Consider the following 14,860-nt stretch of genomic DNA (forward strand, 5'->3'; position numbering starts at 1 on the left):
CAAAACAGTTCCTGCCTGATATGTATTTCATTCTAGTAGCAACAATTGTGCACTTACTGATGATCAGTGCTCGAAAAGTTTTCTTCAAAGCTAGGCGCCAGCCCTGAAAATCAGGTGCCAGGAAACTATCTACTAGCAATTGTGCATACAACAGAGTGTTTCAAAAGTTATGCAACCCAAACTTTGAAAATATATATCATGAAAACCGTAAGAGATATGTAGGTTATCACTAGGTTAATAAATTTATGTTAGCATGCATCCAAATATAAGCAATGACATTATTTTAAAAAATATTGTTAATTTGCTTAAAACATCTGTGAATTGATTTCAACAATAAATACCAACGTAGAAATTTTCAGCGGTTCAAACAGGACTCGAACATGGGTCTCTGGCATACCGTGCCATTGCTCTAATCACTGAGCTAGCAAGCCAGCTTGGCATCGCCTGATTTTTCGTTGTCGCATTTTTACCTGCGTGGATTCTTCTCTGCCAGTGCTACCGCTATTGCTGAAAATTTATACGCAGTACATCTCCTATGTGTGCCTAATCTTCAATAATAAATACTAACTCTTAACAATTTGTGGGATCATTTGTTGGTGTTTGACTAGTCGTAAAATAGTTGCTTTGTGAGGTACAGCAGAAGCAGGGGATTTTTTTTTGGAAAACCTCTTGCACATGAGTGTAAGAATGATTGGTTTGATTTGGTGTTTTAAGTCCACTTTATGCGCAGTAAGGCTAATCGGGACTGGACCTACAGTTTAAAGTGGGATCCGAACCACTTGTGCCTCCACCGGGTATCGAACCCGGGACCCCTTGATTACAAGGCAATGACGCCACCACTGCGCCATGGGGGAGGCCCGAGTGTAAGAATGAGTAGTAAAATACTCCTCAGCAATGAACATGTGCTGCTCCAATGAATACGCCATGCTGAATCAATTATAATAGAACAGGCACAGTAGCAGCGAAAGTGAGTGAAGAGAATTCAGTGTAACCAGGAGCATCCTAGGATTCTCTTAAGAGTGTAATTTCGGCAGAAAATCTTGGTTTATGATTTTTCATGTCAATGTATTGCCAATACTTCAGCACATGTGGCATGTGTCTGTTGACAATATTTCGACCTGGTAGCATTGCCATATACGGAGATATGTCCCAAAAATGGCACTTTTTCACTCAACCCATAATATTGCCAATAAAAAATCTATCTAATGTCCAATATTGGTCGCAAGTGACAGATTGACATGTCATCAGACATCTAATTATTACCCTTCGATAATTTCTTACATATTTTTCTCATTCAAAAGTGCATTTCTGGAAATACTTTAATGCGGATTTCCACCAGTTATTAATTTATATAAGTTTTCTGTATGGAGAAAACTGATAATTTTAAGCCTTGAAAAATATCTCAATGGATGAGGCTTTATAATGCAGAAAACCCGGTGTAAATATCTCTTACAGTTTTCATGATATACATTTTCAAAATTTGGTTGTGCAACTTTTGAAATACATTGAATAAGTAGTTGGGCATCACAGTATTCAAAACATCACTAAATTATTTGAGAAAGCAGGGAATGGGGTGTTGGGGGACAAAGAGTGAGATATTGTTACTGACACTATGGAATGTTCACAACGTTCATAAAAAAAAGTGCTAACTGAAAAGTGCTAATTGAAATTTTGTAATGAAAAAATAAGATTATTAACTTTCATCATCTTCTTCTTCTATTTGGTTGGTGCAAATTGGATTATTTCAACAATAGGCATGTAGCTGAGACTGTACTGAAACAAGCTATAATTTGTAACTCCAACATTCATAGTTCCGGAGATATAAATCTTCATTTAAAACCTTGCGCAATTTTAACTTCCCACTGAAAACGGGCTGGGCATTTAAAGGTCTACCTTTACTGTGACTAGTGCCTTGCAATAACAAGTTGAAATTTTTACACACATTAGAGGAAGGTCTAATTATTTAGTGTATGCAACTTGGCTTGGATATTTCTCGTCCCTTTTGTGCTACACCATTTCCAAAATCCACCATTTTCTGGTGATTTTTCAATTTCTTGCATATTCAACTACATATAATATGGATTGGGTGATATATATGGAGACAACATAATGTGTGCATACTGAGCTCACATCAGGGTTACTAGAAAAATTATGCCACCTTCCTGCTGGATTACACTTGTAACAGCAGGCACACAACATGCATAAGGCTTTTTAAGGCATATTTTGGGGTATTTTATTTGCTAACGTAAACAGGCTGAGGGTAATTTGATGCAATACACGTGTTCCTTGGTGAGAGGTTTGTTTGGTGTGTAAATATCACTACGCTGTGATCAATAGTTCCAAAGTTATTGAGTCATGAAGTTAGCTCCGAGACTCATTTCCCAGATTTGGGTCACATATTTTGTTGCGCACCACCTTCTTCCACAGGCTATAACTCTAGAACTATTTCTCGGAGGAACTTAATATTTGGAATACAAGCCTTCCAGACATGATTGAACCTTCATGCCAAATTTTATCCAAATCAAAAAACCATGACCTGGAGGCTGTGGTCGATCTGATGTGGAATGACCCATGCAGTATTTGACACCAAATACGTGGGCTGTAAATTTAAAAGTGGCATCACTGTCAGGAATAAGCTATAACACCATGCATGTGCTATCAGGCAGTGAGCATTGTCAGTTGGGGCTCATGTCGATGCATGGAGTGCAAAAAGTGGCTGGCTGGTTCAGCACTGTTGTGTATGCAGTACAAAAAATAGTGTTCATTTCAACCTCATACATACACAACACCACTCACTCTATGGACCGACCACTTTTGGCTCTCAACGCATCGACATGAGCCCCAACTGACAATGCTCACTGCCTGGTAGGACATGCACAGTGTTACCATTTCTAATTACAGCCCACGTATATTTAAATATAGTATGCAATTTTATTCTTTAATAAAGGCAACCAGGCTTCTTTTTATACGAATATAACCATTGCATTGTTATTGCTACATCTATCTATTAAGGATGGTACTAGCCTATACGAATCAAATATTTTGGTACTTTATATTGAGCTTTCACAAATATTTGTTGGCAAATTTTATAATTTATTAGGCAGATGCATGATTTGGCTTTGAATGTAAAGTTCACATTCTTAAGAGTTTCCACTGTGAATTTTATCAAATGACGTTCGCCGGCTTCCGTGGCAGAGTGGTTAGCACATTGTTCTGTGATTCCTAGGGTCGCAGGTTCGAATCCCGGTCTGGGCATTGATGTTTGTGAGTGTCCATTCATCAATTTAATCATGTCATCACTCAACCCTATCTTTGCAAATTTGCCAAAAAGGGGGACAGAAAGCGAAGTAAAATAAAGCAAATCGATCAAATGGTGTTCATCTCCCATGAAACTATTTCCCCATATTATTTTAAAACATGAAGAGAACGTGAATACAATATGAGTTACAATATTATTACAAATATATATGTATGTATATGCGTGTGTGTGTAAGTGTGTGTAACAAAATAAAATAATATTTCAAATAATTAAATATTGTCGATGCATTTTACACATGAGATTACCACACAAAGAGATGCATTGAATGATTCAAATGGCTACTAAGGTATGCACATATTTAAGTATTTATACACCACAGTTTCTTAAATTCCAATTTCTCTTTCTTGTAGTCATAACGGGATAAATGAACTTCATGTAATTATCAAGGGGAAAAAGTTTTCAGCTGATAATTTTAAACCCGTAATTTATATTTTTTTCATTAGTAAAGAATTTTTTTTAAAAAAATTATTGTCTTGGCATTTTGCAAGTGATTTAATTTCTTACTGAAACATTAAAATATCCTTACACCATCCAAAGGGGAAAATATAAAAATAAACCCCACACACCATTTCATTATTCAGTGTGAAAAAATTCCATGCCTCTATTAGCAGTGGCAAATAATTTTGTACAATCTACATAACACATACATCAAAGAAGACTTCCATTCTAAATCTTTGCATTTACTGTTTCATTTATACTCCTCCATTACAATAAAAAAAATGGTGCATCCAAATAATAAATAAGTAAAAGTTTGATATGTTTGAATGGCTCTTTAGATGCAACTGCATGGGTGTAATATAGATCTGAAAAAAATGTTATGTGAATTCTTCACATTTACAGACCTGGAAAAGCCACTTGTTGCTTTTTCAGAAACTTCAACTCCAACTTACCTCATCTTCAAGTTCTGGTGTTGTATGGATAGGAATTGGTTGCCATCGGATATCCGGTTTCCATTTCTGAGAGCCTTCGGGTGGATAAAGTCCAGCTAGGACACTTTCTGCACTCATCAGTGTTCGATCCACATCTGTACTTCGAACGTAGATTTCATCAGGGGAATATTCACTGCTAAGGAAGTATCTGTATCGATCCCTTAGGTACTTCCCTAGTTCATATTCCTGTAGTTTTCCTTTCTGCAAAGAATTCAGAAGATAAATCATTCCAATAGACACTGTATAACTTAATTGGGAACACATTAATACTGACCGATAACAATATACTGGTAAAATCACTTATCCAACATTTTTATAGTTTGTAATAAAGTGCACAGTTAGGCCATTTTATAATTTTTAAGCCCTTCATATTTGGTTTTATGGATGAAAAATAGCAAAAGTGTCTCAAATCAATGAAAATACAGGAGTTGGCAGTATTTTTCCTGTTCCATGGTTTTAGTTTGTCTCTCTACTGTGAAATGGACACTCATTTCTAAATATAAAATACAATTTACAATATGAAATTTGTAGCTAGACATAAACAGTGTTTTCAAGAAAGCTGGCTTTTTTGAATGGGCGGTTCCGAGTGTTTTCATATTTCGGTAGGCTTATTAAATATATCTATGTAGTATAAACATATTCACATGACTAGAGTAGTTTTGTATGTGTTTTTAATATAACCTAATAGTATGATATGATTTTCAATGTTTGAATTTGTTATACTAACACGTACATGAAGCATAAAAGAAAATACTGTTATACCTTTTGAAAATGTAGCATCAAATCTCTTTACATTAAATTTTGTGTTCAGTAAAATATTTGTATTCTGGCTTTCCAGTACATCATGTATAATTTGGTAAAATGGCCATGAAACCTGGGTACAGAGCAACTGGTGATGAATGTTGGCTGCTTGGTGCAGTGGTTCTCAACCTTTGTGAGAACACAGCCCAGTAAATTTACTTCTTACAAGTCAATGCCCTGATCCCAACAATTTCACTCATAAATACATTTCTGATCTTTAAAGTTTATATGGAAATTAATATGCACCCTGAATTAATATTAATATATCAACTATGGTAATCATAGATCAGTTATGTATAGATTTGCTGTCAAATATAAAATTAGATTTAAATTAGTCGTCAACCCCTGGGTGTAACGGACCTTTTGCAGACCGGCGGTTGAAAAGCCCTGGCACTAAAACTGGAGCAGAAACAAATAAGATTGGCCGCAAATGTGAAAAAAAAAATCTATTTAGGAAATCTGGACTGGACCTACAGTTTGATGAGATCTGAAGCATTCTCTCTCCACTGAGGATTGAACCTCAGCCCCCTTCTTGTTACAAGGCAACAGCATTACTTTATGCCACTCCAGAGGCCCATTCATGATCATGAAAGGAACGTTCTATCAAAATGCCAGCATTTTTTCCGACAGTATTTGCAATTTGTTTTCTGTAATTTATAGGCTAAATTAAATCTCAATCTCTGATGAAGTAACTACAGAGAACATTCAGACCGAAGCAACACATTACAGTGGGGGTGTAACATTGAAGTGACAACCGACAAGGGCCCCTTCAGTCGATTAGCAAGCATTCACCACACATGCACAAACAAGACCGAGGTGACACGATGTGTGCCACTGAAGTCACAGATGACAAGCGACATAGGCTATTTAGTTTGCAAAAGTGTATTTGCTTATTAAATATAATAATTACAATAATTACCAACCAATTATACACTGTCACTGGCATGAGTTTCTCGAATGTTACACATTTATATGCCCACCAGGTGCATTTTGCCTTCTAATTAAATTACATTTATGTTTTTATGAACAAAAGTAATAAATAAATATTGGGAACATCCTAGGAAACAATGTAATTTACTATTTTCAAACAGTTGAAAAATAGAGGTGGTGGGCCTGCGAAGGTCCACCCCCAACTCCCCAGTTAGCTAGGGTTAAAATTGTATCTGAACCACTATGCAATATGTGTCCACTGGGATTGGCCAATATCTGTCTTTTGGCTGCTACATGATGTAATTTTTTTTAGCTAGGTGTAAAATATTTCACTACAAACCTGTAAACTCATAACAGTAACTTCAAGTGAAATAGGTTAGCTGTAATTGGTAAAAAGTAGGGATGGGCCAATATGAAATTTTGGCCGATACCGATATAAAATTTCCCGATACCGATAACCGATATTCTACCGATCCGATATAAAATTAAAAATGGTCCTTGAAGAACCTGAAAGGTTCATTGACTTTCTTAATAAATGTGTGTTTCAAGGTGAATGCGGTGCAAAAGAAATTGCATATTTAAACATTTACTTTTTTAGAAAGTAGGGCATGGAGATTTTCTATTAAAATTACAACAAAATGGCGGAATTTTGCATTAAGTTATCAGATATTTATTGATATATCGGATCGGTAAAATAATCGGTAATTTTACCGATAAACCGATACACCAATATGCCTATATCGGCTGATACCGATAGAGTACCGATTAATCGGTCCCATCCCTAGTAAAAAGCCAAAATTTCCGTTGTTTTTTTCAAATTTCAATCTTTTTATCGGAAAAAAACAACCCATTCAAAAAAGCCAGCTTTTTTGCAACTCTATCCTTGACTGACTGTACGCCCTTTGAGATTTTGATGTTTTATGTAATATAAAACGTGTTCCATGTTGCAGAACCCACAAATAACCAATATATTTAATCCCAAAGTATGGCATACATAAGTAAAAATACATCCCATCAAATACAATACATCTCAGACATAGCTTTTTATTCATACTAAAAACACGTGCAAATTATAACATTCCTAACAAAAATGCAGAATATTTCTATCAGCATCGAACCTAACACTCCTAACTTAACAACTTATGAAACAGTAGGCAACATTCTACCTGGTGTTGTTTGGGCTGTGTCAGGTACTATATTAACGTATGTGAAGCCCTCTGGCTGATACAAGTGAATATATCCGAGATGCATGTTGAGCGAAGATATGAAACCTGTAGAGATTCATTGGGTGATGAGAATTCAGTACAGCGACTGGTGCAAGAGTCATACACAAGTGTATGAATGGACTGAGAAGTTCAAAAACGGTGTCACTAGTGTGAAGGATTCTTCTTGCCTGGGTCCAGCATTCACGGAAGACAACATTGCAGCTGTGGAGAACGTGATACAGGAAAACCGGTGCATCATTGTCAAGGTGTGACATCACTACTGGATATTAGTGTTGGATTCACCTGTGTTATCATTCAACATGAGTTAAGTTCCAAAAAGTGTGTGCATGTCTCATCCACAACAATGTAAGGACACATATTGCTATAGCAACAGAGTCAACTATTGAGGAGCTGCGATTTGAGCACATTCAACACCCACCCTACTCAACCGACCTCATGCCTTCGGACTTTCTCTTCTTCAGACCACTGAAGGATACAATGAGTGGAAGGCAGTTCCGGGATGACGATGAGGTTCAGTCGGCAGTGCACCCATCCGAAATAATTATTTCCCTGCAGAATCTACGTGCTTCTTAAGCATGGGCTTTAGTGTATTGAACTCGAAGAGGACTATGTTGAACAACAATTACATAATTATTTCAGTGTTTGCAATAAATACCCTGCAAACAAAAAATTCGGCTTTCCATCGAAAGTACCAGGTGTATAAGCTTAAATCTGCTGTTTGCTCATATATGGCGTTAGTGAGCGTATGAAGCTACCATGGGCACGCCATACCTGGTGTTTGTATGAGTTGGACATCTGCCAACACGAATCAGTGCACATCGTCAGCACGTGCAGACAACAACAGAAAGTGTTCCTGTGGTAAGCATGTCTAGTTTTGTGCCAGAAAAAGAGCATATGCGGGAAGCTCTGCTTTTCTGCTTCCATTTCAAGAAATCGGCTGCCGAAACGCATCGAATGCTCGTGGAGGCCTATTGTGACAGTGCTGTATCGGAAACAACATGTAGGGATTGGTTTTGTCAGTTCAAAGATGGCAATTTTGGCCTGAGCAACAAGAAGCGTGAAAATCGGCCCAGGAAGGTTGAGGACCATCTATTGCAGGCTCTTTTGGACGAGGACGATACCCAAATGCAAAAGATGCTTGCCGAGCAATTGGGTGTTACTCAAGCAGCCACTTCCATGCGTCTCCGTGCCATGGGAAAGGTTCAAAAGATTGGAAAATGGGTGCCGCATGAATTGACCGATCGGCAGCTGGAGAGATGCCAAAACACATGCGAAATATTGCTTGCCAGACAAAAAAGAAAGTCTTTCCTGCATCGGATTGTGACTGGCGATGAAAAGTGAATATATTTCGAGAATCCTAAACGCAAGAAATCTTGAGTTGATCCCGGCCAACCATCAACATCTTCCTCGAGACCAAATTGCTTTGGCTGGAAGACGATGCTGTGTGTTTGGTGGGATCAACAGGGTATTGTCTACTTTGAGCTGTTGAAACCTGGTGAAACTGTCACTGCCCACAGCTACCACCAACAACTGATCAAATTGCACCGTGCTCTGTGTGACAAAAGGCCAGATTATCAACAAAGACATGACAAGCTGATATTCCTCCACGACAACGCCGCATCGCACACGTCAAGACTGGTCCAAAACTATTTGGAGACACGTAACTGGGAGGTGCTACCCCATCCTGCCTATTCACCAGACCTGGCCCCTTCCATCTGTTTTCGTCAATGGGCCACGCCCTCCCTGAGCAGCACTTCGATTCGTATGCAGACGTCCGAAAATGGCTTGATGAGTGGTTTGCCTCGAAAGAGAAGGACTTCTTTTGGCGTGGTATCCACAAATTGTCCGAGAGGTGGGCAAAATGTGTAGCTCGCGAGGGCAAGTACTTTGAATAAATTTCTTGTTGCTTTCTATGAACAAACCACGCATTTTTCTGACTACAAAACAGATTTAAGCTTAAGTACCTGGTACCTTCTGCATTACTTCACAATGACACATCTCTGTGAGTTAAAAACAATTAAAAAAAAACTCCACAAATAACAAAACCTTCATAAACCATGCACAATTTTTCACTTTCTAAGTGGGAGCACAGAGGATCAAGAGTACCAAATATTATTCTCACTTTTTCTTGAAACTTTTACTTGTGCACATATAATATTTAATTTGATTGATTGATTTGCTTCATTACTTTGCTTTTTGTGCCACTTTTGGCTAATTTGCGAAGATGGGGATGATATGATGAAATTGATGAATGGACGCTCACAAACATCCATGCCCAGGCCGGGATTCGAACCCAGGACCCCTGGCATCGTAGCACGATGTGCTTACCACTCCGCCAAGTGGGCCGGCATGCACATATAATATGTTCACAAATATAAACTAAGGTAAAGACCACACTTTGCAGGAAAAAACAGATTAATTACAAAGATAATATGTGCAACGCATATGTTATCGGCAACCTCAATGAAAGAGAATTTTTTAGTTCAGACACATCACTTAAAAAGTATTTGCACAAAGTCAAAAAATGGTAACAATTGAATTTATAGCAGAAATGCAAACTCACATTTGTCAGCTGACCCCATCCAACAGGCCACAGACTCCTATTGCCATAAGGGTCATTTGGATAAGGATCAACAGGTGTTCTATCCCCATGTCTGTAAATCTACAAAGAAGAAAGAATTACAAAATAACGTATTGTTAAGATTTCCTATTGGTTTATGTTTACAGTAGCACACACACTAACTACATGAACTAACAATTACATTGACACACACAAGTGCATAACTGTTCTACTTCATGACAAAGTTGGCTACATGTAACTCGAATAGGTGTCCTGTCTTTGTTTAGGTAACATTCCTGAACCAGAATACATGATATGGTTCTTCAGAATCATGTAGCAAAGTTCACAAGTGGCATGGAACATCTGAACTTTATCTTCCAAATGTACACAGAGTGCTAGCTTCAAACTTGACCATCTAGCCTAGGGTAAAAGTTCGGTATATCAGAGACACATTAAAATCGGATATTTTGTGTTTCGCATGGTTCATACTTACCAATTGTGTATTGCGGAACGTAGTTCAAGATGCCATTATGCTTTTTACACGAAAACAAAGACAATTTTTCACATACAGAGTGATTTTTTAAATTCCTTTCTTCGCTTCCGTAACACATGTTATGGTGGGCACATTTTAACTCATGTTGAGGGTATGCAGTGTTTCCAACCTTCTTCACCAAAAAATACCTACTATCGTGTTAGTCACATGTGAAAATTTTACATTATGCACGGGTAGCTGACTGATAGCCCCACGAACCATTATGCACGGTAGCTGACGGATAGCCCCACGAACCATTCACGGATAGCCCAACAAACCATTTCCGATAAGGTTAGATTTGGTTCGGTTAGGCAAGCATAGTGGGAAAAAAGGGGGTTGGAAACACTGACAGGGGCTTATGTCATCAAACGTACGCAGCATTCAGTTCACGTAGCGAAAGCAATGGCAATTGTGTGTCGATGAGTTATTTCTCTTGAAAAATACATGATTTCCCGGTCAAATATATTCCACGATGAAAGAAAATACCTCGACGAATGTTGGAAAGCTTGCAGAAACTCATTTCCGTAAGTAGTTTCTTGTGTAAAAATGAAGAAATATGTCTCCGATATCCCGAAGTTTTACCAATTTTGTACCTACACCATTTCCAGTACGCTGAGCATTAGTTATTATAAACTTAAGTAGTAATTCTGTATGTTTATGCTATATTTAAACTACAAATACATATTTTCATTTGTAAAACTCATTCCAAGAGCAAGCTCACAGTTCAACATGGAATAATTTCTCACACTGGAAGTTATTTGAGGTGATCTATATTTAGCTATTCAGTTTGTGTAGTCCAAGTTCGGATAGTGTATTCATTAACTTGCTGCACAGGACAAGGAAAGCATTTAGACTAAGAAAGAGTAGGACAACATAATTCACAGCTGTCTAAACCTCTTTTGTAAATCATGTTGGGTAACAGTTCGTTATATCGGAGACACATTACAATCGGATATTTTGTGTTTCTCATGGTTCGTACTTACGAATTGTGTATTGCGGAACATAGTTGAAGGTGCCATTATGATTTTTACACGAAAATAACATCGATTTTTCACATTACGAGTAATTCTTTTGGTTCCTTTCTTCCGTTGGGGAACATACAATATGGCACGCACAGCTGTGCATAATCGCACGTCGTGCTTGTGTTTTGTTGATTTGGAGTGGGTATGCAGTGTTTCAACCTTTTTAACCAAAAAATACCTACTTTCGTGTTTATTACGTCTTCACTAACCATTGACGGATAGCCCAAAAAAACATTCACGATAGCCCCACAAACCATTGACGGATAGCCCAAAAAAATCATTCACGATAGCCCCAAAAACCATTCACGATAGCCCCAAAAACCATTCACAATAACTCCACGAGTCATTGAGGGATAGCCCTAAAAACCATTCACGATAGCCCCATAGACCATTTCCGGCAAGGTTAAGTTAGGTTAGGTAAGCATAGTTAAAAAAAATTCTTGTAAAAAAAAAAAGGCATGTTTGGAAACACTGGCGAGACTGCGTGACTTTCGATGCTTGCACCATCTGCAGGTACATAATGGAAACAACGGCATAATGTTATTGCTTTGGGTAACGGTTCCGATTGTTTTATGATTTCGCCTAGCACAAAGACAAATTATTGTAGACTTTTGGAAATCATTGTCACACGAAATTTGAACCTTCCTTAAAGTAATGAGCACTGTCTTAATGCTAAGGGAACCAAACCTAACCTGCCTAACCTAACCACGAAAGCATATATTGAACAAAATCTTAACTAATCGCTAAAACTCCGCAGTATGTGTTAACAGACATACATCGAAATCGAACCATGTAAAAATTGGGTAAAGATTAGATAAGACAGAGACGGATTTCTTCAAATTTACAGGAGAAAAGACGAGAAAGTACTTACGGAAATGCATTCTTGTGGACTTTCTGAAGCTGGGGAAATTGTTTTTTCGAATCGTGCAACTTATTTGGCCTGTAAATAAGGTATTTTTCGTTATTCATGCATCTCCGTTGTACGATAGCTCGTGTCGCCATTGCCGTCGACTACGTGAATCAAATGTTCCATGCGTTCGGTTATGTAACGCCCTGTCAGTGTAGCAACCATGCGGTAGTTTGACAAGATGACGTGCCAAGGTTGCGTTGTTAAAATACTCCCGGATATTGAAGACCCACGAGATTTTTTGATTGAACATGGAATCGTGTAGGAAGAAATGGAATGTCCTAAATGTTCTAGTGTATGTAAGCTACACATTGCGCGGGATGGGAAATGGCTGTATATATGTACGAAAGGAGTCCAGGGGTGTGGTAAATTAATGTATAAAAGATTTCCATGTGGATTCAAAATCTCTGCAAGGCAGGGTACATTTATAGGACAAAGTAAAGTAAGTGTACCGAAGATCGTGAAATTTTGTAAGCTTTGGTTGTTGTTGCCCTACCCAAGACAACAATTTATCGAATTCGAACTGAACATCTGTCCAGGAACAATCGTGGATTGGTCAAAGCACTGCAGACAAGTGTGTGAAGATTGGGTGATTGCGAATTCGAGACCAATAGGAGGTCCAGGAGTGGTTGTAGAAGTTGATGAAGCAAAGTTCGGAAAGACCAAAAAATGTTTAAATAAAAGGACACATCCAGTTGGGGGTCAGTGGGTGTTTGGAGGAATTGAAAGGGAGAACAGTGAACGTTTCTTCATAGTTCCTGTAGAAAACCGCAACGAACAAACTCTCCTGCAAGTAATATGACAATTCATCCTTCCTGGAACAATTATTATTTCAGATTGCTGGAAAGCATATATAAACTTGCAGGGAGCAGGGTACATGCACCTCAGAGTTAACCACAGTGTGGAGTTCATCGACACACCTGCAAGTGGACATATCAATCATGAAAACCTGCAAAGAATGAGAGGCGACAATGTGCAAGTTCATTCTCAAAACTTCGAGAGAGCTTGGCGTAATGTCCGGTCATTCCATCCTAATGTTTGGTCGCAAGAAATATCACTTCACGGGCTACTTATCGAAGTACCTCTTCAAGAGAAATTTCCCACTGGAGAGAAGAGTCCATGAATTTTTTTAAGCAAGCCGGTAGCATGCAATAGGCTACATTTAAGAGTAGTGAAAGTTATTTTTTTTTGTTGAAATTTATTTTTCTAAATTTTCGTAACCTAACTGAACCTAACCTAACCTTACGTGAATGGTTTGTGGAACACTTTTCGAATAAAAACGTTTTGTGAATAGCTTGTGCGGCATTTATAGGTTCATAGCATGCAATACATTTAAGTGTAGTGAAAGTTTTTTTTTTTTTTGTTGAAATTTATTTTTCTAAATTTTCCTAACCTAACTGAACCTAACCTAACCTTACGTGAATGGTTTGTGGAACAATTTTCGATTCAAAACGTTTTGTGAATAGCTTGTGTGGCATTTGTAGGTTCATAGGTTTGGAAACACTGCACATCAGATGACAATACTGCATATCAGCTGACGACAGACAACGTGAGTCAAGATTTGGCCGCCGAATTAGCAACGACAAATAAAGAATTATAATGTTAAAAATAACGTGTTTTTCATGAAAAAAAAGTGATCCCCAGCTTGAAAAATGTTCTGCTATGCATATGAGGTAAGTAGAAATATTTTTTATTTGAAAATAAACGAGTTTAATGTGTCTCCGGCTTATCTAACTGGTACCAGATTATTTTCGGTTATTTTCTTTTAACTTTCCACTTCGTAGGTGACCATCCATAAAAATCCCTCCTTATCTGTTCTACATGCAAACATGTTGTACAACATCGTGCACTCCATTTGTAGCATTGTAAATAATCAGGGTTTCAAGTTTAACTTTAACTTACCACGTTGACTAGTACAAGGTCAGCAAGTTCATCTGTAGGAGCTTCCTGCGCAAATGAAGAACTTACAATGAATGTTCGTAACGAAAAATACAATAATAAAATACAAATTTGCCCTATTACATTCATATCGTCTCGTCTTTTATGAAGTGCACTATTATCACCACTGTAATGTCACATGTAGATATTCCATTTTCCTGTTAGAAAAAGTTCTTTTAAAAAAGTTTAAAAGCTATCTGGTTTTGAAGATAAAAACATCTGATTTGACGCCTTGCAGGTACTCAAGGGCAAAGGTGCGTTTATCAACAAAAAACAAACGTAGCTCGAAGGCCGCAGACGGAAATACGGAAACACTACAACATAAGTCAAAATGATACCTCGCAAATTCAATTATATTATTTTTATACGAATATAACAGCGAGTTTTTGAAAGAGAATGTTTGGGAAGAAAAGTAAGGTACACTATTTTTTAATAAAAGGAACTACAGACTTTAAAATGGCGAGCACCAGTGTCTCGCGGTGAGTCATGTGCATAGGGAAAGCGGGTACGGGCTAGGTGATTTTGGGCCCGTTCCGAAAGTCGCACGAGTTTAACGCGTTAAACGAGTTATGGTAACTGGCCGTTCCATAAGTGCTTCCGTGCGTTTCGTGAGTTTCATTATGCTGTCCCAAAAGTCGCATTCCGTGCGTTTCGTGCAAGAACGAGATTCACCAAACGCACGGGCCAGGATGCTGG

General features: G+C 37.9%; 1 protein-coding gene across 1 annotated transcript in view; it reads right to left on the reverse strand.

Moving 5' to 3' along the window:
* Window positions 1-14,464, reverse strand: part of LOC145998781 (prostatic acid phosphatase-like) — a 28,571-nt gene extending 14,107 nt beyond the window's left edge. Inside the window, exons 1-3 of the mRNA XM_083135368.1 lie at window positions 14,129-14,464; window positions 9,769-9,867; window positions 4,210-4,449 (exon numbers count right to left, since the gene is read on the reverse strand). Coding sequence (XP_082991494.1) covers window positions 4,210-4,449; window positions 9,769-9,867; window positions 14,129-14,254 — 465 coding nt within the window. The 5' untranslated portion in view covers window positions 14,255-14,464. The remainder of the gene's footprint in view (window positions 1-4,209; window positions 4,450-9,768; window positions 9,868-14,128) is intronic.
* Window positions 14,465-14,860: the final 396 nt, after the last annotated feature.

Source organism: Lepisma saccharinum, chromosome 14, assembly GCF_977018435.1.
Source record: "Lepisma saccharinum chromosome 14, izLepSacc3.1, whole genome shotgun sequence".
NCBI classification, from domain to species: Eukaryota; Metazoa; Arthropoda; class Insecta; order Zygentoma; family Lepismatidae; genus Lepisma; species Lepisma saccharinum.